The sequence below is a fragment of the Lithobates pipiens genome, unplaced genomic scaffold (genome assembly GCF_037356315.1).
Source record: "Lithobates pipiens isolate NorthernLeopardFrog02 unplaced genomic scaffold, aLitPip1_a1.2 Scaffold_23, whole genome shotgun sequence".
Classification (NCBI taxonomy): domain Eukaryota; kingdom Metazoa; phylum Chordata; class Amphibia; order Anura; family Ranidae; genus Lithobates; species Lithobates pipiens.
In genome coordinates, this window is record NW_027507785.1 from 121,042,701 (window position 1) to 121,065,619 (window position 22,919).

The following is a 22,919-nucleotide window of genomic DNA, read 5'->3' on the forward strand; positions in this document are numbered from 1 at the left end:
CCCGCCCCCGGTGCCGCCCATCACGGGGGGGTGTCCTATCTTAAGCTCTCCTGCTCCCCTCCCTCCTCACCTATGCTGCAGTCAGCCTGTGGGGTCTCGCTCTAAAGTCCCCCTCTCCACAGCGGTGGCTGCATATGTCTCCTCAGCCGATGTGTAAATCGGCTGTGCAGGAGCTGGGCACGATGTTCACTGTGAAAGTGAAACCAAAGCAGAGGCGTCTAGCAGTGTGTGCTGTGCTCTCTGCCTCCCCCTAGAGTGCAGTACCCAGCATGGAGATTAATGAAGAGCTGCAGCTGCCAATTTAAAAAAAAAAAGACTGTCTATATATGTTTGTGTGCATGTTTATATGTATGCATGTTGTGTGTGCATGTTTATATGTATGCATGTTGTGTGTGCATGTTTATATGTATGTATGTATGTATGTATGTATGTATGTATGTATGCATGTTGTGTGTGCATGTTTATATGTATGTATGTATGTATGTATGTATGTATGTATGTATGTATGTATGTATGTATGTATGTATGTATGTATGTATGTGTGTTGTGTGTGCATGTTTATATGTATGTATGTGTGTTGTGTGTGCATGTTTATATGTATGTATGTGTGTTGTGTGTGCATGTTTATATGTATGTGTGCATGTATGTGTTATATGTGTGTTGTATGTTTTTATATGTGTGTGTGTGTGTGTGTGCGCGCATGTATGTGTTATATGTGTGTTGTATGTTTTATATATGTGTGTGTGTGTGTGTGTGTGTGTGTGTTGTATGTTTTTATATGTGTGTGTGTGTGTGTGTGTGTGTGTGTGTGTGTGTGTGTGTGTGTGTGTGTGTGTGTGTGTGTGTGTGTGTGTGTGTGTGTGTGTGTGTGTACGCGTTTTTATATGTGTATGTTTATATGCACTGGTGAGGCACAGGCAGGCTACATGGCGGGCACTGGTAGGCTGCTGGCACAGTGAGGCTGCATTGATCTCCTGTACCATGCCTACAGTCTCTGACCAGCTCCTGTACCATGCCTGCAGTCTCTGACCAGCTCCTGTACCATGTCTGCAGTCTCTGACCAGCTCCTGTACCATGTCTGCAGTCTCTGACCAGCTCCTGTACCATGTCTGCAGTCTCTGACCAGCTCCTGTACCATGTCTGCAGTCTCTGACCAGCTCCTGTACCATGCCTGCAGTCTCTGACCAGCTCCTGTACCATGCCTGCAGTCTCTGACCAGCTCCTGTACCATGCCTGCAGTCTCTGACCAGCTCCTGTACCATGCCTGCAGTCTCTGACCAGCTCCTGTACCATGTCTGCAGTCTCTGACCAGCTCCTGTACCATGTCTGCAGTCTCTGACCAGCTCCTGTACCATGTCTGCAGTCTCTGACCAGCTCCTGTACCATGTCTGCAGTCTCTGACCAGCTCCTGTACCATGTCTGCAGTCTCTGACCAGCTCCTGTACCATGTCTGCAGTCTCTGACCAGCTCCTGTACCATGTCTGCAGTCTCTGACCAGCTCCTGTACCATGTCTGCAGTCTCTGACCAGCTCCTGTACCATGTCTGCAGTCTCTGACCAGCTCCTGTAATATGTCCTCAGTCTCTGACCATCTGATGTATGAAAATATTTTTTAAAAACAGTCATTTTCGGTATCGGTGCTGTTTCGGTTTCGGTTTTCGGCCTAGTGTATTTTTCATTTTCGGTATCGGTTTCGGCACCAAAAAACCCATTCGGTGCACCCCTAGTTTTTATGCTGATTTACATGTTGTGGGGGAGGGTTTACAACCACTTTAAGGGGGCAAAACCTTCCGGGGCTTAAGTGGTTGAAGTGTTACTAAACCCAGGACCCTGTATTCACCATATCTGGTCTCACACCATACACAGAACATTGAAATGCAATTATTTTAGTAAATTTAAACTGCTATATAGCAGTCTTGTGAATTATCAGTATCTGCTTGTAGGAGTTTTCATTTTCTCCCGGTTGTCATACGAGACTGCCCTCTCGGCACAGGTGCCAGTGCCGTTTCTTCAGGAGTGGGTGCCTTGACCGGTGGCTCCGGCCAGTCACACAGCAGGAGTCCATGGCCCCCGGAAGGAAGACAAGTGAAGATGGATGCAGCCTGCAGCAGGGACGATGCAGGCTTAGTTTGCAGGTGTCAGTTAACCCCTCGGGTGCTGCTGCCAAATGCAACTAAGGGCATTATTCACAAGTACAGCAGACACTGCTGCTCCTCTGAAAAAGGATCAGAGTGTGTGTTGACAGGTGGCGAGGAGATGATAAGTTGCCTCCTCACCACCTGATTTAAACCCATGAGTGCCATGCAATTAAAGTGGTTGTAAACCCTTACAAACCACTTTAACCTACAGGTAAGCCTAGATTAAGGCTTACATGTAGGTCCAAGAAATATCTTCCAAACCTATACGGTTTAGGAGATATTTGCCCGAAGACGGGCACCGCTGTCTACGGCGCATGCACTGAGCGTGGCATTCTCGATAACGAAGATGCCGCGCGTCTCGGCTCCCGTGCACATACGCGGGAGTGACGTCATTGCGGCTTCGCCGAATGACAGCAACGGAGCTGCGAGACCCACCGAGAAGATGGATGCGCCGGACTACAGGGGACAGCAGTGACTTCGCTGGCTCCTGTGTCAGGTAAGTGACACATAATGGGCTACTATGCGATGCATAGTAGTCCATTATGCTGTGCCTCTGCAGGGAATGAGAGAGGAAGTAAACTCATCAGGGTTTACTTCCTCTTTAAGACATGGTATTACGGCAAATAAAAGTTTAAATGAAGTGTGAGCAGGCGACACAGTGTCCTGTGATCTTGGACTGATCCCATGTTGTTCAGGTAGATCTCCACCTCTTTAAGGTTGCCTGCCCCTGCTTTACTGCATATACAGACCGATTTCACTGTTGTGGGTTTAGTAACACTTTAAAGAGATAAGATGACTTAAATAACCATACCTAAAAGTATAACTAAAAGGCAACATTTTTATTTTTGGATACAGTAGTATAACACCTGTCAGGATTTTACTGCCATCTGTGCACCTTCTTTATTGGTCCGTTTACTGTGATAACAGAGTAGAGGGGGGGGAAGAGACTGACAGGTGTTATAGCCTCTCCCTTACTCTATTAATAAATAAAAAAATAAGTTTTGCCTTTCTTTCTGCTTTAATAATTGGACCCAAACATTGCTGCCTATCCTGCATTCTAAAACAGACTTAAGCCACTCTAGAAGACAGGAGGTACGGAGGGCAATATTAAAAATAAATTGGACGTTACACTTGCATTACATTGAAGCAAGATGAATCTCCAAAGTGGAGGGTGCTGAAAATACTACAGCCGTTCCTGGATCATGCAACCAGCAAGGAAAGCAATAACATAAGAAAGGATCATTGCAGGACTGCAAGCTCTGCAAAATAGGCAGAAAAAAAAATAAATAAATGGTAAACTGTTATTTGTATTGTAAAAAATAAAAATAGCGGGATTGAATGTAAATTACATCTGCAGTTCAACAAGAGCTGCAGATTGTGCTAGCGTAGCCTGCTCAATATGTCTGTCACTGTGCCAACCCCTACCAAAATCAAAATGTGTTGCTGCGTCACCAGCAAGAGATGCAATGCCTACACTGATGTATACAATGTATATGTTGACTAGCTCACTGACCATGCATCACGTGTCTTTTCTACATGCACTAATTATGCCACTATTACTTATTTGACCAATGTTAAATATCACCACAAACTTTAAGCTGGTAATTAAAATAAAACCAGGTTCCCATCAATATGTATTTAATAAATAGTACGTGTATATTAATAGAGGTAAACAAATATCTGAGAGAAAAGAGCCACAAACCTGCAATCCCATACCCAGTCCACAGATTGAAGAACCACCACCCAAACACTGCTTTTTGTGGCATTGTGACCAATCACTGCTGTGGTCATGCAAACTCATGGGACCGATTGGTTAGTAAAATGAACAAAGCATATTAGCATGTGTTACAGGGCTATTCACAAACAGATGAGCTCAGATTTGGAAGTCCTTACTCCAAACCACTGCCACCCAAGCAACTGCCCTCAGGGCATTACCCACAGCTGTATGTGCATGAAGAGCCATGGATGCTTGTGATATCATTGACCTAATATGGCCATATGCATCCCTGCCCCTTTTGTTTATGTGCAGCTATGGGGGGGGGGGGGGAGGCTTACTGGGCTGAAGTTGATGGTACCAAACCCAAGCACATCCCTGTTCACAAACATAGGACAGAATAAGCATACAGTAGACAGCATGCATCACAAGGGCTTAGATATTCACTGACTGGAGCGCTCGTAAACAAATGCATATGCAAGTCATGCCCACATTTATAGCAAGAATTCTAGCGCAAAGACTTCTTCTATAACAACATTTTAAATCATCGCCTATGGAGATTTCCAAGTGCCATCGTTTGTGGCATGACAGGTTAGGTATCCATTTACTCCGCGTACATTTGTATTACATTATACAAAAAAAAAAATATAACATTAATAAACATTAGATTACATTACATTGGTGCAGCTAGGTTACATCTAATCCATCTCTTATCCAAAGGGCAAGTGCAGATGCTGAAATTCACTGTAGTAGTCTGTCCTACATACAGTCAGCGCTCATCTCTTCCGGGAGCTGCTCAAGCAACTTCCTGTCTGTAGACTGAACGTCCACCATTCAGAGAACATCTTGTAATTATTTTTTCAATGATGACAAGAAGTTCTCCGATTGGATGAGGCAAAGATTGTTCCAACATCTGCCCCTCCTCTCTGCCACATCTAATCAGATCTCATCTTCGCTGAATGGCAGAGGTACCAAGCAAGTGACCCCCTGTTCAGTATACAGGCAACAAGCTGCTCAAAAATCTTGCAGAGGAGACGTGCTGACTATGCAGGCCAGACTTCTACAGCGCTCTTCATGAGTGACATAAGGATAATGACTTGTAAACAAGCTAGACTAATGCAAGTTTAAAAAAAACAAAAAAAAACAAACGAAACATCACAATTTCTAGAGGTCAGCTTTAACCCTTTCGCCGCCAAAGCCGTTTTTTGCCCATATTTAGGCCTGAAGATTACACAATACCCCAAACATATTTTCTGAAAGCAGACACCCCACAGAATAAAACAGCGGTAGTTCCAATTTGTTATGTCACATGATATTACTGCAAGGGTCTAGGAAATGTAACATTTCAGAAAAAAATAAAAAAAAGTGTATTTTAGGGCAAACAAAAAACGACATAAAAATGACCCAAAATTCCAAACCTTAAAATTTTTTTTGCACCCAAGAAATGGCGTCAAACTTCAATACCCTATATTTTCTATGGGAGCCTTTGAAGCGCCGCCTATAGGTATCAGTTTAGTGTTATGGAGGAGGTCTGCTTGGATGTAACAATTTTTTTGCCAAAAATAAAAAAAATTGTCACTTTTTTTTTCATCGCCTATGTGATGATTTTTTGGTGACAGGTTCTCTTTATTGAAATATGCAGGGGCTGCATGTCTCCCATGTACTCCACTGAATGTTTTGCAATGTAGATCACATTGCAAAAAACATTCTACGTGGTAAATTGAGCCTGGAACACAGAGAACCGACAGTCTGCCTGTCAGTTTTACACACAATCCCGATGGCTGCAGCCACAGGATTGTGTGCAATGCCCCCCCGCCGTTAGGTCTGTACGAAGTACGAACCTGGTGGCGAAAGGGTTAAAGTAGAACTAAAACCTTCATAGTGAAGGAAGCTGCCATCCTAGCCTCTGATCTATAGTTGCCATGGTGCTACACATGCTCAGTATAACACCAGCCATTTAATGGCTTGACAGTCCAGTTGAGAGCACAAGCAACTGATTTATCATTCATATCATGCCTTGAACATAACGGTTTTGTGAAATCATTAAAGCGCTGGGTTTAGCTCTGCTTTAAGTAGATTTTCATAGTGAGCCATTGTTGATAAAAAGGGGATTGATTGTACAACCTGATACAAAACATAGCCAATATAACAGCACCACTTAACCACACATGTGGACTTATTCATGTCATGCTGTGTGTTATTTTACAGCACCATTTTTGTCATACGTATACATGTACATTAGGTTGGCCATACATTATACAATCTGATAGTACAATCTACTTTAGATCTAGCCTCAGCTATGTAGTGTAAAGCTCTCCATACAGGTATCAGTTTTTTGATCACTGAAGGGATTCCCCCATCAACACAGTTGGTGGATGGAGGAATCCTCCCTGCTGTTATTGTATTCTGACAGCTGAAACGCCTCTTCTGTCAGAATACCGTGATCAGTGTGTTGTAGTCTATTGGCTGCATGCACTGATTGAAGCAAACTTTTCCAACAAGCCCATTCAAGAGCAGTCAACTGCTTTTGAACAGAAACAGCCATAAATGGATCAAAGTTTGGCTGGTGCCTGCTGAACTTCGATCCATTAACAGCCAAACTTAAAGGCTTCACCTTACAAAAAAAATAAAAATAAAATGTACATAAATAAAAAATTATAAAATGTGCATTTTTTTTTCTGGAGCCTGCAAAGCATTGCACCTGCAATCGGTAGATTGCTGGTGCAAGGTCAGGCTTCTGCAGAATCTCAGTATAGCCGTCTGTCTACTCATACCTCCCATACAAGCAGACAATTACTGGATCACACAAAGTTCAATTCAACCAGCCCTCAGAAAGAACTACAATCTGACTACCACGGGGGCAGGTGGTAGTTGTTCAGTCAAAGATCACTGTGAACGGTTGTGTAGGTGAAGTCCCACATGACCTCGCTCTCTTTATATTGCGACACTGGGTTCAAGGAGAAGATCCCATGGGTGTAACATGTTACCAAATGTGAACTTGTCCTTTAAAGCAGGGGTCCCAAACTGACAGCCCTCCAGCTATTGCGAAACTACAAGTCCCATCATGCCTCTCTGCCTGTGATACTCAGGGTACCTGTAGCTTTGCAACAGCTAGAGCAGTGCTCATCAACCCTGTCCTCAGGGCCCACTAACAGGCCAGGTTTTATGTATTACCTTGGGGAGATGCAGACTAGAATACGGCAATCACTGAGCAGCAAATGATATCACCTGTGATGTATCTCAGTTATCTTACAAACCTGGCCTGTTAGTGGGCCCTGAGGACAGGGTTGATGACCACTGAGCTAGAGGACTGCCAGTTTGAGGCCTCCACTTTAAAAAGTGATTATTATTTTTTATAATTTTTTTTATTAAAAACGTGACTTTACAAAGATGTTCTACTTACCTGCTCTGTTGCAGTGGATTTGCACAAAGCAGCCTCGATCCTCCTCTTGTCAGGCCCCTCTTCGCTGCTCCTGACCCCTCCCTTCTGTTGAGTGCACCCACAGCAAGAAGCTTGCTGTAGGGGCACCTGTGCCGTGTCCATTCAGAGAACTGACCTGGCCCCATCCCCTCCCTCTCCCGGTTGGCTCACTGCCTTTGAACAAAAGCCATGGAAGCCAATGGTGCTGCTGCTTCTCAGCAAATCAGGAGGGAGAGTCTTGGATGGCCGAGGGACTCGTGGACATCTCTAGACAGAGATGGGGCTTCGGTAAGTATCAGGGGTGCTGGAGAGGCTGCTGCACACAGAAGGCATTTTATCTCAATGCAGAGGATGCATTAAGATTAACCCTTTGCATAGCTTTTGCTTAAAGTTGTAAAGGTTTTTCATCTACACTAGCATTGGCCCTCTGAAGAGTGATTGGGGGTGGATCACATTTCAGAAGGTGTCAAGGTAGCGAGAAAGCATTATGGAGCACTGCATGCGGTTTCGGCATTTGGCTGGTGCCTACTAAATTGCGATCCATCTATGGCCAGCTTAAAGTGGTATTAAAGCTTAGTTTTTCCGTTTTGTTTTTAATACCAAATAGGTTATACTTACCTGCTCTGTGCAGTGGTTTTGCACAGAACAGCTCTGACCTGCTTCTTTTTATGTCCCCTTGCTTGTGCTACCTGGGCTCCTCCCACACAAGCAGTGCCCCCAGAAAAAGCGGCTTTCCCTGGGGGCACCACTACGTGCTCGCTCCTGAGCCTCTGCTCTATGAATTTATAAGACACAAAGCCACGATTCACAGGCTGCAATTGACAGCAATGGAAGCCAATGGGCTTCCGCTGCTGTCTCAGCCAATGAGGAGGGAGGGTCACAGCTCTCAACGCTGGATTGGAGGGAGATCAATTGATGGGGGGGCACATAGGTTTAGAATAGAATGCAAAAAAAAGGTGTGTATATGTGTATATATATATATATATATATATATATATATATATATATATATATATATATAAAAACACACCTTGTGCCTTTAGAACCATTTTAATATCATGCCTGACTTAATAGAAGAGATTGTTCTGCTTTGTCTTCTATAGTTTTGGTAAAGGAGATTGTATAGACAGCCTCACACAACCAAGACACATAATGACAGCTCCAGTGATTCATTAATTAGCTGTGTGTTAATGACCGGCTATGACCCAATCACACGTCCCTGTGCCCCATATACTGCCAGTGCCCGTCACCCTGACACTTCCGCAACTCCCGGCCCCCAGTGATCGGACCATGTGACATCACAGATCCGTCCTCATCACATCATCGGGATCCATGCAGCCATCTGATCAATGGACAGTGTAGCCGGATTACCTCTCCTCTGGGCGCTGTGCTGAACAGGACATCCATTGTTATACGGAACCCAGATCTTCTTCAGGGGGTTCTGTGTCAGCTCCCGGGGAGAGTCTGCCATGGCTGGAGCCCAGTACAAGGCTGTCCACACACTGCGCTCCTTCCACTCACCCTACCAGCACTGCACAATACTGAGCCCAGAGTGCAGACAAATCCAGCCCCGCCCCTCCGCGCTGATTGCACAAACAGCCCACACCTCCGGAGAACCGACCGAGACTCCACCCAGGGGAGGGGACTTCTACCACAACTACACTTATACATCCGCATTACAGTCTGCCACCGTACTGATCCTAGTAGACGCGCACGTTAGGTGTATGCAGGACCGGAGGCGGATTCTACCTTTTGCAGGAGATCGGTGTGTGTATTAGGATCACACCAGATGCAGTTCCTTTTTTTTCTGCACAAATACAGTCAGTTCCAGTTAGTTTCCGGTCAGTTTCTGCACCACAAACTGACTGCATGGTGTGAACTAGAACCACTGGAATACATGGAAAACACCATGCATGCATATTTAGTGCAGAAAAAAAGCACACGGAACTGAACAGAACTGCATCTGGTGTGGACTGGCCCTTACTGTACACTTAAGGGGTGTTTCAGCCAATACATTTTTTTTAAAAAAAAGTCAGCAGCTACAAAACACTGTAGCTGCTGACTTTTAATAAGGACACTTACCTGTCCAGTGATCCCGCAATGCCGGCCGCCCCGAGGCCGATCCATCCATCGGATCGGGTGCCTCCATCTTAACGAAGGGAAACAGGCAGTGGAGCCTTGCGGCTTCACTGCCCGTTTCCTACTGCTCATGCGTAAGTCACGTGGCACATTGTGAATGGCCCTATTGTGTTCTGGGACACGCACATGTCCCAGAAGGCAACGGGGCCGCTCACCGAAGAGGAGGAAGCGCCGCGGAATAGGAAGAGGCAGATTAATTAGAGTGCCTAGCAACAGCGTTTCAGGTAAGTGAAAAAAAAAATTAAAAAACTTTTTTTTCTTTTAGATTTTATTAATGCATTTTTTTTTTTTTTTGGGTGGCCCACCACTTTAAGTAGAGTAAAAATCACATTAAAAACAGCCTGTAGCTTCCAGGACTAGCGTAAATTGTGGTGACGTCAGTGGCATTCCATATTTTCCAGATTAATCTGGTTTTGTGGAATAATGTGAAACTCCGCTCGCCTCCCACAATAAAGAGCCTGGAATCCAAGTGGTCAATTACCATACCCACATGATGGTGGAGCGGAGCACGCATAGTCCTGTTTAAATTTGGATTTCACTGGATGTCAAAACATACACAGGAGTTTCTTGCTTTGGCAGCAGATCTAGCAGGCAGAGTGCAAGAAAGATCACCATAGGAGAACTTGCTCTGAAACAGTGGTCGCCAGATATGCCCCCTTGCTTGTCTATATCTGGCCCTTGGGGCATTATTCCTCCCACTCACACCAGCAGTGGGGCATAAACCTTGCTACTAATGGGGCATTATTCTGCCTGCCAATACCAGTGATGGGTCACTCTTCCTCACACCAATTCCAGTGATGGGTCACTATTCCTACCGCCAATTCCAGTGATGGGTCACTATTCCTACCGCCAATACCAGTGATGGGTCACTATTCTTACCACCAATACCAATACATTTTATACTCCCAGTAGTCTCCATAAAGTCCAAAGAACAGGAAATTGGCCTTTTGTTTCGAAAGCTTGGAGACCCATGCTCTAAAGTGAACCTGGCACTTTGTCTTCCATGAGCAAAGTATACGGTTACTTTAAAGTGGAGGTAAACTTCACTTTTTAACTTGTACCTACAGGTATAATAAGGCTTACCTGTAGGTACAGTGAATATCTCCTAAACTTGCACTAGTTAGGAGATATTCACAAGCAATGCTGCTGGCGATATCACCAGCCCATGCACTCTGAAGGGATGGCATATCCGCGCCATACCTTCAGAGCACAGTCTGGAGCCAAGGGCTCCCGCACTCATGCTCGGGAATGACATCACCCTGCCATTCACACAGTGAATTCCAAAGGAAGATGACAGTGCCAAGTACCTGTGACAGCACTGTGCGGGAGGGATCCGCTTTACAGGCAAGTCTGTCATAATGTGCGAGTATGCGATGAATGCTAGTACATTATGACTTAACCCTGCAGGGGGGCCAAGTTAATGTCTGTTTTAGTGGCGGTTTACTACAGCTCTAAGTCTATTATACATATGAAAGCTACCACTTCTGTTTTCAGCAGCAAGTGCTGTCCATGTTTGTCAACCTGTACCTTTCCACGTAGTAAAAGTCTGGGAAATATGCTGAGTAACCGGCCTGATGAGTCACTGCACTTAGAAGTCAGTAGTTTTCTAATAGGAAATTTAGGTGGATAACATTCTTCATGCTACAGGTGAATCAGGTTGCATCTTCTAAGGATGAATGTCTGAGCTGCTTCTACTTGCTGGGTCCAAACTAAAGCGCATACACACACCCTGCTCTGGCACCAAGTCATTGTTCACCTCATATTCTTAGGTCACAGAATCAGTAGAGCATTCAATTCAATTTCACAGGAACATTACACATTGACTTCTGAATCCAAACGCCCGTTTCTCTTTTCACATCAGAAGAATGTTTTTAGCAATTAGAGACATCATATCCTGGAAATATTTATTACACAATAACACTAGTTGCAATAGACATATTAAAAGCAGAGTTCCAACGACCTATAGCACTTTTTATTAAAAGGATCCTTCCATTAGCAGCAGTCTTCTAACGTGGCACTCATTTGTCTAATTTTCTGCAATATAGATTAGATTATATAGATGGCTACTTTTGGCTGCAGTGGATAAACGTAGATAAAGTTTTTTTTATAAAAATAAACAACTTTTTATTTTAAATAGCAGAGAATACCATTATAGCAAAAAATTCATTGAATACAATAACTTCATATCCGAGTAGTCCTAATGTATTTTACACACAATACTCACTTCACACCACCTATGTCATTACTTTATAGACCTATAACCAATATTAAAAAGACACATAACTGTGCCTTCACTGGCAGTGAATGGGTTAACCAGTAGGGGGCGCTGCAGGGGTTAAGTGTGCCCTAGGGAGTGATTCTAACTGTGGGGGGGGATGGACTACCTGTGACACGACACAGATCACCACTCCTAATCACAGGGAGCTGAAATCAGTGTCCCGTCACTAGGCAGAACGGGGAAATGCTTGTTTACATCAGCATTTCCCCACTCTTCCTCTCCGTGAGACGATCGCGGGTATGCCGCGGATGCACTCACGCTCCCACAATGCTGCACCTTAAAGGGCAACCTACAGGTACGTTAATATGCCTGTATGTGCCATTCTGCCGCCGTATATCAGTGTGAGCCGGTCGGCAAGGGGTTAATAAAGAATGAGTTATTCACTGGACTTAGGCCTACTACACAACCACACAGTCACTTTTTTTTTTACCAAGGTGTTATCTAATCTAACACTTTACTTTTGGGTTAAACCTTTGGCCCACAGCAGCAGAAAATAGAAAAAAAAAAAAAATACACAGTAATTCTGAACTTCATTGTTTATTTTCTGCATATCTATATTGAACCAAGCTGGCACAATTTAAGGATGCATATCCCATATCCAGAGGGCAGCTCAGAATAATGTAAAGGACTGTAGTAGTCTTTGCTACATATAATGAGAGCTTCCCCCAGATGGACACACCAGCTCAAATTCACAGATGGATTTTTGCCTTTAAGAATAAAATCCAAGTTCACCTTTTTTTTTTTGTCTAAAATCTAGCTCCTCTATGTACCTCGGTTGCAGAAAAATAAAAGCCTTCTTTGATTTTGAGTACAAGGCCTCACCTTAACTTTTTTTTTTTTTTAGAAAGCTTTATCACTTGCTGGTATGTAGATTTGGGATGGAGACACCAGCAAGACCCAGGATGGAGTTTACTAACTGACCTCATTAGCACACACCCTTCACCCATCAACTAGGTTTGCACAGAATCCCCGGGATCCCTCCAAATGTTCATTTTACTGGCTTCCCCAGTGTCTCTCCAGATGGGCTCAGACCAAAATGCTAAACTCACTAGGGCTGCATGCAAAAATAAAAAATAAATCTTCATTTTGCAAAGAATTGTGGGGAAAAAATGACAACACCAAAAAGCTCACCATGCCTCTTACTAAATACCTTGGAATGTCTATTTTCAAAAAGGGGTCATTTGGGGGGTATTTGTACTTTCCTGACTTGTTCGGGTCACAAGAATTTAGATCGGCCACCAGCACATCAGATGTGATCAATTTTGTAGGATTTGCACCACAGCTTGTAGACTCTCTAACTTTCACAAAGACCAAATAATATCCACTAATTTGGGTTATTTTTACCAAAGATATGTAGCAGTATAAATTGTGGCCAAAATTCATGAAAAAAGAAAAATAATTTGCAAAATTTTATCACAGAAACTAAAGAAAAATTTTCAACAAGTTTTTTCAACATTTTCGGTATTTTTTCATTTATAGCGCAAAAAATAAAAAACGCAGAGGTGATCAAATACCACCAAAAGAAAGCTCTATTTGTGGGGAAAAAAAAAGGACTAAAAATTCATTTGGGTACAGTGTTACATGACTGAGTAATTGTCATTCAAAGTGTGTGAGAGAGAGCACTGAAAGCTGAAAATTGGTCTGGTCACGAGGGGTGTTTATGTGCCCAGTTGTCAAGTGGTTAATTGTTAACAGCACACCAAACACAGAAGCAAATACTAATTTTAAGATATGCATTTATTCCTGTTCTACCATGTGAAGGTGGAAAATAAATATGGAACGACTGCAAGCACCGAATAGGGGTCAATCCATAGCCATAAAGAAATAAAGTGGGGGTTGGTGCTGCACTGTTCAAAAGAAAACCGGATAAAAAAAGCAATATGCTGCTAAAGGTAGCAGTACACATGCAAAAGGGGGAATAAACAAACAGAAACAGATCAATAATGCAAACACTATCCACAGTAGATAATACTAAAAAATGTATGTTGAAACACTGCAATAAAATATATTATATATATATATTATATATATATATATATATATATATAGGATATGTGCAAAAAAATGAACTGTGCAAAACCAGCAAAAGTCTCTTGTGCAAAGCAGCAATAAAGTCCTTACTTCTTTGCGCAAGGAACATCAAGGTGCAAACAAAAGGTGCAGAGGAAAATAATAATAATCTCCTCTTCGTGCAAAGACACACACTAGTGAGAGTGGCCTCTTACCTTGCGGTAATGGTGGTAAACGCATGTGTATATAAATCTGTAATAATTGCTTCTTCTTTGTAATACAATCCCGGACCAGTATGGATCTGGACGTGTCTGTCTCTCAGTGGATGCAAGGAAAATGCAGGGAAATCCCTGATGAAGTCAGGTGACCATGACGTCACGTGTAGGGATGGAAAGACACTCAGACCGACACTGGCAAATGAGCTTGCCGCTTGTGGAGTATAGTCCATTTTTTTTTTTTTATTATTTATTGTGAGTACCCTCACTGTTTTAATAAAAGCAACTTGGTTTTAAAATACTACACAATCCAGAACCCCTTTCTTTTGTAAATATTCTCCTTGTATCCACTGAGAGACAAAGAAACATCTAGATCAGGGATATGCAATTAGCGGACCTCCAGCTGTTGCAGAACTGCAAGTCCCATGCGGCACAGCAAGACTGTGACAACCACAAGCGTTACACCCCGAGGCAAAGGCATGATGGGACTTGTAGTTTTGCAACAGCTGGAGGTCCGCTAATTACATATCCCTGGTCTAGATCCATACTGGTCCAGGATTGTATTACAAGGAAGAACCAATTATTACAGATTTATATACACACGTGGTTACCTCATTACCTTAAGGTGAGAGGCCACTTATTAAAGATTATTATTATTTTCCACTGCACCTTTTGTTTGCACCTTGTTGTTCCTTGCACAAAGAAGAAAGGACTTTATTGCTGTTTTGCACAGTTTATTTGCACTGGAAGACTTTTGCATCTTTGCACAGTTCATTTTTTTGCACATATCCTATATATAGAAGTATTATTGCAGTGTTTCAACATACATTATTAGTATTCTCTATGCACTTTGAAAACAGTCACTTTATTATCTACCGTGGATAGTGTTTGTATTATTGATCTGTTTCTGTTTATTCACCTATTTGCAGGTGTACTGCTACCTTTAGCAGTAAATTGCTGTTTTATCCGGTTTTCTTTTGAACAGCACAGCACCAACTCCCACTTGCTTTAAACACTCATTTTGCCACATGAAGTAATGGATTACAAATGCAGCAAAACGTGCAGTAAAAAATGTGCAACTTGCGCAACACTATAATGTCCCATGAGCTACTTTGCCATGTGTAGCCCAGTCCGTTAAAATCAATGGGCTGCTATGTGTGTGTCACTGGAAAAGAAAGACAAAAAACATGAGTTCCCTCTACGCTAGGTGTGAATGGGGCCTAAACGTAAATTTGGTGCGTTTCCACAAGACAATGGATGCATCAAAGTGAAAAAACATGAGGGTTTACAACCCCTTTAACACATATTGCAATACATTTCAAACATTTATTGATGGGCACTAGGAGGCTGCATTGATGGGTGCTGGTGAGGCTGCAATTGATGGGCGCTTCATTAAAAAGGTGGGATATACATGGGCAGGGCAAAGGGGTGGAGCCAAGGGGGTGTGTGGCAAAATGAGGTTTCACCTAGGGTGTTAAAAATCCTTGCACCAGCCCTGCACATGTGATGCCAATCTCAGATAGCCAGGTCACATAACAAGCAACTGTTCTCTCCAGCATAAAAGACGACTGAAATGTGCAGGTTGCCTAGTGCCCAGGGGCGTAACTATAGGGGGTGCAGCAGTTGCGACCGCAACTGGGCCCTGTGCTGCAGGGGGCCCATGCAGCCCCCTCTACATATGGCCGGCAGCAGCATAGGCAGCTAGGGGTACCAATGCACCATGCACACGGGTGGCTGGAGGTGGAGGGTGACTAGCAGAGCTCCATGCTCGACTATCGCATTGGCTGCTCTTTAGTTGTGCATTCCCTGCATGACCTGCGTCCTCAGCCGGCTCCTCAGAGTACCCCTCTGCTGCTCCATGCATTGCCACTCAGTCCGATGTCTGTTCTCCCCAGCCAGACAGGGACAGTCCCCCAATGGGGCACCTAAAAAAAAAAAAACTAATAAAAAAAAAACTACTGATACCAACGGTGGAACTACAGGGCTCACAAAGGTCATACCTGTGACCACACCCTGGAGTTCCACCGCCGGACTCGGAGGGAAGGGCCCTGGCTGGGGTTCAGGGGGGCCCTTCATGGTTTCTTGCATCGGGGCCCTGAAGGTTCTAGTTACGCCACTGCTAGTGCCTGTGTGTTAGCTGGCCTTTCCAAACTAGACATTGCATGAGAGTGAGGATTTGTGCATACAGGATAAAGCAGCCTCTTTACACAATGCTGAGGATTAACCCCTAAAGTTCCACAGTGGGTATAACAAGCATGCTATGTTGCATATACAGACACATTTTACTGTTGTGGGTTTAGTGACACTTTAGAAAGCGAGTTACATCAACAGCCTCGTTACCTAAATATACTTTTAAACTGTTTCTGTATCCAAAGTGAAAATTACCCAAGTCCTAGATACTCATCAATTCTAACCTACACCCTGTTTTTTTTTGTTTTTTTTAATGTCTTGCAAGCCCAACCACCCAAAAACCCTTTGTCTGGTTAGCAGTTGATAACGCTGTCTAGAATTCCAACCTGACCAAATTAAATCTCTTATTAGGTCTCTAGAAGCGAATATAAAAGGATATGGGTAGAGGTAGGGGGATTGGCAGCATTTGATAGGTCATGGCAAGAAATTTGTTTTGACTAATCCAATACAGCCTAGCCAAAAAACACTTTCAAATTCCATCTTTCCAGATAACCCTTAAGCAGTGGGTAAAAGTTTTAGCTATAGGGATCAAAGGCATCACTAGTTAAATGAATCCCCAGGTACTCTCAAGTAAGACACTATGGGGATATTTTACTACAACTAGAATGTGAAATCTGGTGCAGCTCTGCTTAAAAACCAATCGGCTTCCGGGTATTTTTATCAACGCTTAAAGTGGATGTAAACTCTCACATATACCAAGTGAAGTGAAGTGAACAGCCTCAGATGATACACGGAGATGAAACAAGTCTCCCTACATAAGTTTTACATGTATATCTGCAGTCTTCAGCTGTATATATCCTTTAGAAAGTGCACATCATGTTAGGGTACTTTCACACTGGAGCAATGGGGGCGTCGGCGGTAAAGCGCCGCTATTTGTAGTGTTATTTTAATCTGCGCTGCCCATTGATTTCAGTGGGCAGGGGCGCTTTAGGAGTGGTGTATACACCACTCCTACAGTGCTGCAAAGATGCTTCTTGCATTCCTTTTTTTTTTTACCGTCCTGCAAGCGCACCGCTCCAGTGAGAGAAGAGGCTCTTTACAGGCACTATTTTTTAGCTCTATAGCACCTGTAAAGCACCTCAGTGTGCAAGCAGCCTTAGGGCTCCTTCACATGGATGTGTCAGTGTATGGAGCCCGCTCTGCTCAGCGGGGGATCGCTCCGTCGATCCCCGCTGAGCAGACAGATGACAGGTCTTTCTCTGCACACTGTGCAGGGGCGGACCTGTGTAAGAGCCGTTCTCCCCTATGGGGGAATCAGATGAAGACGGACCGTAGAGTCCATCATCACCTTATCCGATGACGGATGGAAAAATAGGTTTTTCCCCTGTCGCTTTTTCGGATCGGAGCGGGTCAGATGTCAGCGGACATGTCACCACTGACATCTGTTGCTCCATAGAGGTCTATGAAGCGTCCGTTCAGGTCCGCCTAAAAAAACTGGACAGGCGGACCTGAATCATTCATCCCCCCCCCCCCCGAGGATGCCCACACTGGACCACCAGGGACACCACCAGGGATGCCCAGCACCAGGTATGCCACCCTAGACCACCAGGGATGCCAGTCATTGCCCACAATGGATGCCAGTGCCCACAATGGATGCCAATCAGTGCCCACAATGGGCATCACTGATTGGCATGCATTATTGTTTGGCACTGATTGGCATCCATCAGTACAATACAATGCCGCCTATCAGTGACCATCCATGCCCATCTGTGCCGCCTATCCATCCCCATCTGTGCCACCTATCAGTGCCAATTTGTGCCACCTATCAGTGTCCATCCGTGTCACCCATCAGTGCAGCCTATCAGTGCCCATCAATGCCACCTCATCAGTGCCACTTCATTGGTGCCACCTCATCAGTGCCCATCAGTGAAGGAGAAAACTTACTTATTTACAAAGTTTTGAAACTGAAACAAAAAAAAAAAAAACATTTTTTTTTCCAAAATTTTCTGTCTTTTTTTTTATTTGTTTAGCAAAAAATAAAAACCGTAGAGGTGATCAAATACCACCAAAACAAAGCTCTATTTGTGAGAATTTTTTTTCTAAAATTTGTAATTTGGGTACAGTGTAGCATGACCACACAATTGTCATTCAAAGTGCGACAGCGATGAAAGCTCAAAATTGGTCTGGGCAGGAAGGTGTTTAAGTGCCCGGTATTGAGGTGGTTAAACAAGCTGAAGTTAGGTGCCGATTGGCTACCATGCACAGCTGCACCAGATTTTGCACTCTCCAGTTATAGTAAATCAACCCCTATATTATTACATTGTAGATTTTAGGTATATCACCACGTCAATAAAAAAATTGTTTAGTTTACATTAGACTTTAATATGTTTTTACATCAGTGTGCAAAGCTGTACGCACTGGGGATTTTTAGGTTTATGTGGGAAAAGGTCGACTTTAAAAATGAATAGCTTGAGCGAGGTAAACAAATTAAGGCCTATGCAACATCCATCTAAACCTACTAGCTATCAAATACTACCTTACTCAAAGTTTGACAAAGCAGAACAGTTATTTGGAAAGATGCTGAGCGCATCTTTTGTGTCGGTTCCCTACTGCAATCATTAAATTTGGAACCACTAATATGAGGATAGGAGTTGCCCATCTATAAAAATGTCCAGGTTACAAGCTAACACACAAACAATAAAAATCAGAAAAGAAGCGAGAGGTGCCAGCTCAGATCTCAACAACCCTAAACCCAGATTTCTATCTTATTAAAAAAATGTTACCAATAGAAAATGGAAGGTCATCCCATTAAAAGTGGTTGTATACTCAAAATTTTAACTTTTACCTACAGGAAAGCCTATAATAAGGCTTACCTGTAGGTAAAAAAAAATATATTCCCCTCGGTATGCGCCGCTGACTGCAGCGGCGCATGCGCACAAGGGGATTCTCGGCCTGAAAATCCGGCAGTGTCCGGCCGGCCGGAATGAAATCTCCCGTGCGCATGCGCGGAAGTGACGATTTTGCGGCTCCGGCGCTGTGAGTGGCGATACCCGGAAGAAACGTCGAGGGAGCATGTCAGCTCCCTCGGCGTGGATCGGGCCAGATGTCGGGGCCTCGTTCTAAGGTAAGTATTTCATAATGAGCTAGTATGCGGTGCATACTAGCTCATTATGCCTTTTGCTTTGCAGGTTTAAAAAAATAAAAAATAAATTGCGGGTTTACTACCGCTTTAAGCAACTGGAAGCCCAGAATGTATACTGTAGATGGAATAGGGACAGTATGACCCCTTTCCCACTGAGGCCTTTTTCAGACGCTAAGGCTGGATTCACACCTATGCATTTTTTGTGCTTTTTGCATTTTGCAGATTTGCACTAGAGTCCATTTAACATGGTTTCCTATGGAACACGTTCTGTAGTGCAAATCCGCAAAATGCAAAAAGCACTAAAACTGCATAGGTGTAAATCCAGCCTAAAGGACTAAAAATAGCACCAGAAAAAAAAGCCAGAAAAACGCCTCTCCTGCAGCCCCAGTGTGAAAGCCTGAGTGCCATCATACTGGAGCTGTGCATTTGCAGGACGTTATAAAAAGCCCTGCAAGCAGCATCTCTGGAGCGGTGTATACACCGCTCCTCCACCGCCCCTGTCCATTGAAATGAATGGACACCGCTGCCGAAGCGACTGCAAAGTGCTTCAGCAGCGCCACTTTTCGGGTGCCTTTAACCCTTTCTTCAGCTGCTAGAGAAGGTTAAAAGTGCACCACTAAAACAACTGTAGCGCCCTGCTCCTGATGAGCAGACGCTATTGTTTTTTTCAAAATTTAAATTGTCTGAAGCTGTAGTTTGGCTCAGACTAATTTCTTTAAAAGTTCTGGTTTCTGTACCAGTCCAGCTAGGTTGCACTGATTCCCACCTGACCGTAGGTGTCGCTGCCAACGTCGGTGGGTGTGGAATAACAGCAGGCTGGATGCATTGAATGCCACCTCTTGCTCGGAAATGGTTCAGTGGGTGTGGTTTCCCTGCTGTGCATTCTGGGAAAGGGTATTTAAGGTACCGACGCCATTTTTTTTTCTCATTCGTTTTCCGGGGCCTGTGATCCCAACTTCCGGGCCCTCCTGGCTTGGGGTCTGTGTTGCATGGTCTTGCGCCTCGGGGCCAGCTGGAGTGTAGGCCAGGAATGTGTTGGGGCCTACTGATCCAGAGGTGGTCCTGTGCTGTGTCACCTGTGGGGAGAAGCAAAGAAAAACTGGAGGATACAGGGGAGGACTGAACGCAAGGCTGGTGTCTCTGGAGGAGCCTGGAAACTCAGTTTGAGGACGCAACCCGGATCAATATCCTTACAGTATCGCCGAGTCGGCTGAAAGAATCTGGTACTGTATGGTAGTTCTTCCTAAAAACTCTCAAAAATCTCCAAGTTCAGTTAACAAGTCTGGGGCAGAGACTTTGTCGTGCATCTACTCTCAAAACTACCAAGTTCAATTAACAAGTCTGTGGCAGAGACTTTGTTTGGCATCTCATCGGCTACTAGGTCAAGTGAGAGGGGCCTATCCGGTGACTGCTGGATTCAGTCTGTGGAGCCGTTTGTCCTCTGGATCTGACTAATACCTCTAACCCGCAATTACTAGGTGCCTGAACTCGAAGGGCTGTGTCTTTTGTCTCTTTGGCGTTATCCCTAAATAAATCTTCAAAAAGGACCGAGTGTCTGATCTATCATCATCTGGGCTACTTTCCACAGAACTCCCCTAAGATGAAGAGGCAAGCAGGTGAGGTAACAGTAAGCCCGAATAAAACCAGCAGCTCCTTCGGGGGTTAGTGCTACACAACGGTAAAGCGCCGCTAAAATTAGCGGCGCTTTACCACTAACGAAGAGCGATGCCAGTGTGAAAGGGGTCTTAAGTGGAATTTTTCTTCTGCTGCGCACGGACAAAGCATGGGCTTTTTGGGCCCCTTTTTTATTAAAGGGGTTGTAAAGGTAAATGTTTTTCCACCTAAATGCATTCTATGCATTAAGGTGAAAAAAACATCTGACAGTGCCTGCGCCCCCAGCCCCCCGTTTTACTTACCTCATCCCTCGAAAGTCCCGCGCTAGTCTCCCGACGTCCTTTCCACCGTTCAGCCTGGCCGCTGATTGGCTGGAGTGGATGGATGGATGGATGGATGGAAAGCAGCGCAGCCATTGGCTCACGCTGCTGTCAATCACATCCACTGACGTGGATCGCCGGGGGGCGGGGCCGTGTGATACAGCGAGCGGCTATAGCCGCCGGCTGTATCACAGGTGCGCGCCCGCAGATGCTTCTCACCATGCGAGGGAGCTCGCATGAACGTGAGAAGCACCTGCGGGAGGAAGCAGGGACAGCCGCCGAGGGACCCCAGAAGAGCAGGTTCGGGGCCACTCTGTGCAAAACGAGCTGCACATTGGAGGTAAGTATAACATGTTTGTTATTTTAAATAAAATAAAAAAAAAAATCACTTTACAATCCCTTTAATTTCACAAATTGAAACCAGAAAGTGAAGCTGAAGGTAAAAGTGCTGTAAGTCATGGGAAACATTACTGACCCTGAAACCATTGTGAGGAATCAGCTGCGATTCTTCTTAGGCTACCGCAGTTGAGGCAAAAGGCACTGCTCAGATACACACAGGGCAGTGTGGCACAGGTGCATTAATACGGTGTATGCAACACAAAAAAATAAAAAATAAAAAGGGTCACAGCCATGTTCCACAAAGTGGTTGCAACACAAACTGTGGCAGCACAGGTGCATCAGCACCATAGGAGAACAGCAGCACATTCCTGGGTGTGTGCATTAAAGAATGTTTCAGCATCTGCCCCTCAGAATGCCACTGCACAGAGGAGAGGAGAGTACTGGTGTACCTTCTGTATTCAGCTGACCCAACCAAGTGTAGTGATCCCGATTGCACCAGAGAGTCCAGGAATGGCAAAAGGATAGGGGGGGGGGGGGGGGGCAAACTTTCTGGACCCTGTAAAAGGTGGTGATCAGGTGGCTATACAGCCGCTCTTATAAAGTTTTCTAATTATTTTTTATAAAGCATTGTTGGATTCTAAAAAATAACCCGAGCACATATAGGCATGTCCATTTGTGGGAAGTGGTTATCAGTTTTTGTTATTTTGTTTTGCCGTTTGAGTCCTTCAGCTGTCAACAAAACACTTGTCCCCGTTCGAAGACTTCCTCCCACCTCTTGCTGTCATAGCAAGTCTAAAAACGTAGGATTTCCCTTTAGTTTACAGCTTAGTGCCAACGGTCGGCTGGACAAAAATGGAGGGGCACATAAATTGAGCAGGGCCACAGACAGCAATAAAAATTTGGCAGAAGGTCAAAAAATGAAAAAACAAAGTATATATTGCACAAAAGGCATCGCCCAATCAGTTTTCACGCGATTTCGATTCCTTTGCCAGACAGCCAAACAAAATCCTTACACAGACATAGGTCTGCCTTGTCCTCTTTTCCATTTGGACATAATTTAGGAGAGCCCCAATTTACTACAACTGGAGAGTGCAAAATCTGGTGCATCTCTGCACAGAGACCAATCAGCTTCCAGGTTTTATTGTCAAAGCTTAATTGAACAAGCAGTGACCACCCTTTATGCGATGCAGGACTTTCTAACTTGTTATCTTATGTGTTGCTGGCATTATCAAAAGCAGCAAACTGCATTTATTCTTTCACAATTGACCATCTTTGCCATTTACCAATAATGTCTGCGAGCTCCTACAGATTTAAACCTATGAGAATAAACAAGGTCTGATTGTGCCATCTGATGTCTTTGGAATTTTTATCACAGCTGAAAAAATCTGGATCTACATCAGTTTTTTTTTTTTTCACTTTTACTGCAGTACTAATAGAAAACCTATTAGCTCAATAAGCTT

At 44.2% G+C, this 22,919-nt stretch overlaps 1 protein-coding gene across 6 annotated transcripts in view; it reads right to left on the minus strand.

Moving 5' to 3' along the window:
* The window catches only part of LOC143927855 (6-phosphofructo-2-kinase/fructose-2,6-bisphosphatase 4-like), a 189,278-nt gene that overhangs the window by 94,118 nt on the left and 72,241 nt on the right, over window positions 1–22,919 (minus strand). For 3 of the 6 annotated variants that reach the window (XM_077452284.1, XM_077452281.1, XM_077452280.1), the window contains exon 1: window positions 8,644–8,821. The exons of 2 other annotated variants lie outside the window; for them this stretch is intronic. In XM_077452284.1, coding sequence (XP_077308410.1) covers window positions 8,644–8,743 — 100 coding nt within the window. In that variant the 5' untranslated portion in view covers window positions 8,744–8,821. Of the gene's footprint in view, window positions 1–8,643; window positions 8,823–22,919 lie in introns of those variants that run through there. One more of the 6 variants, XM_077452283.1, reaches the window with a different exon arrangement.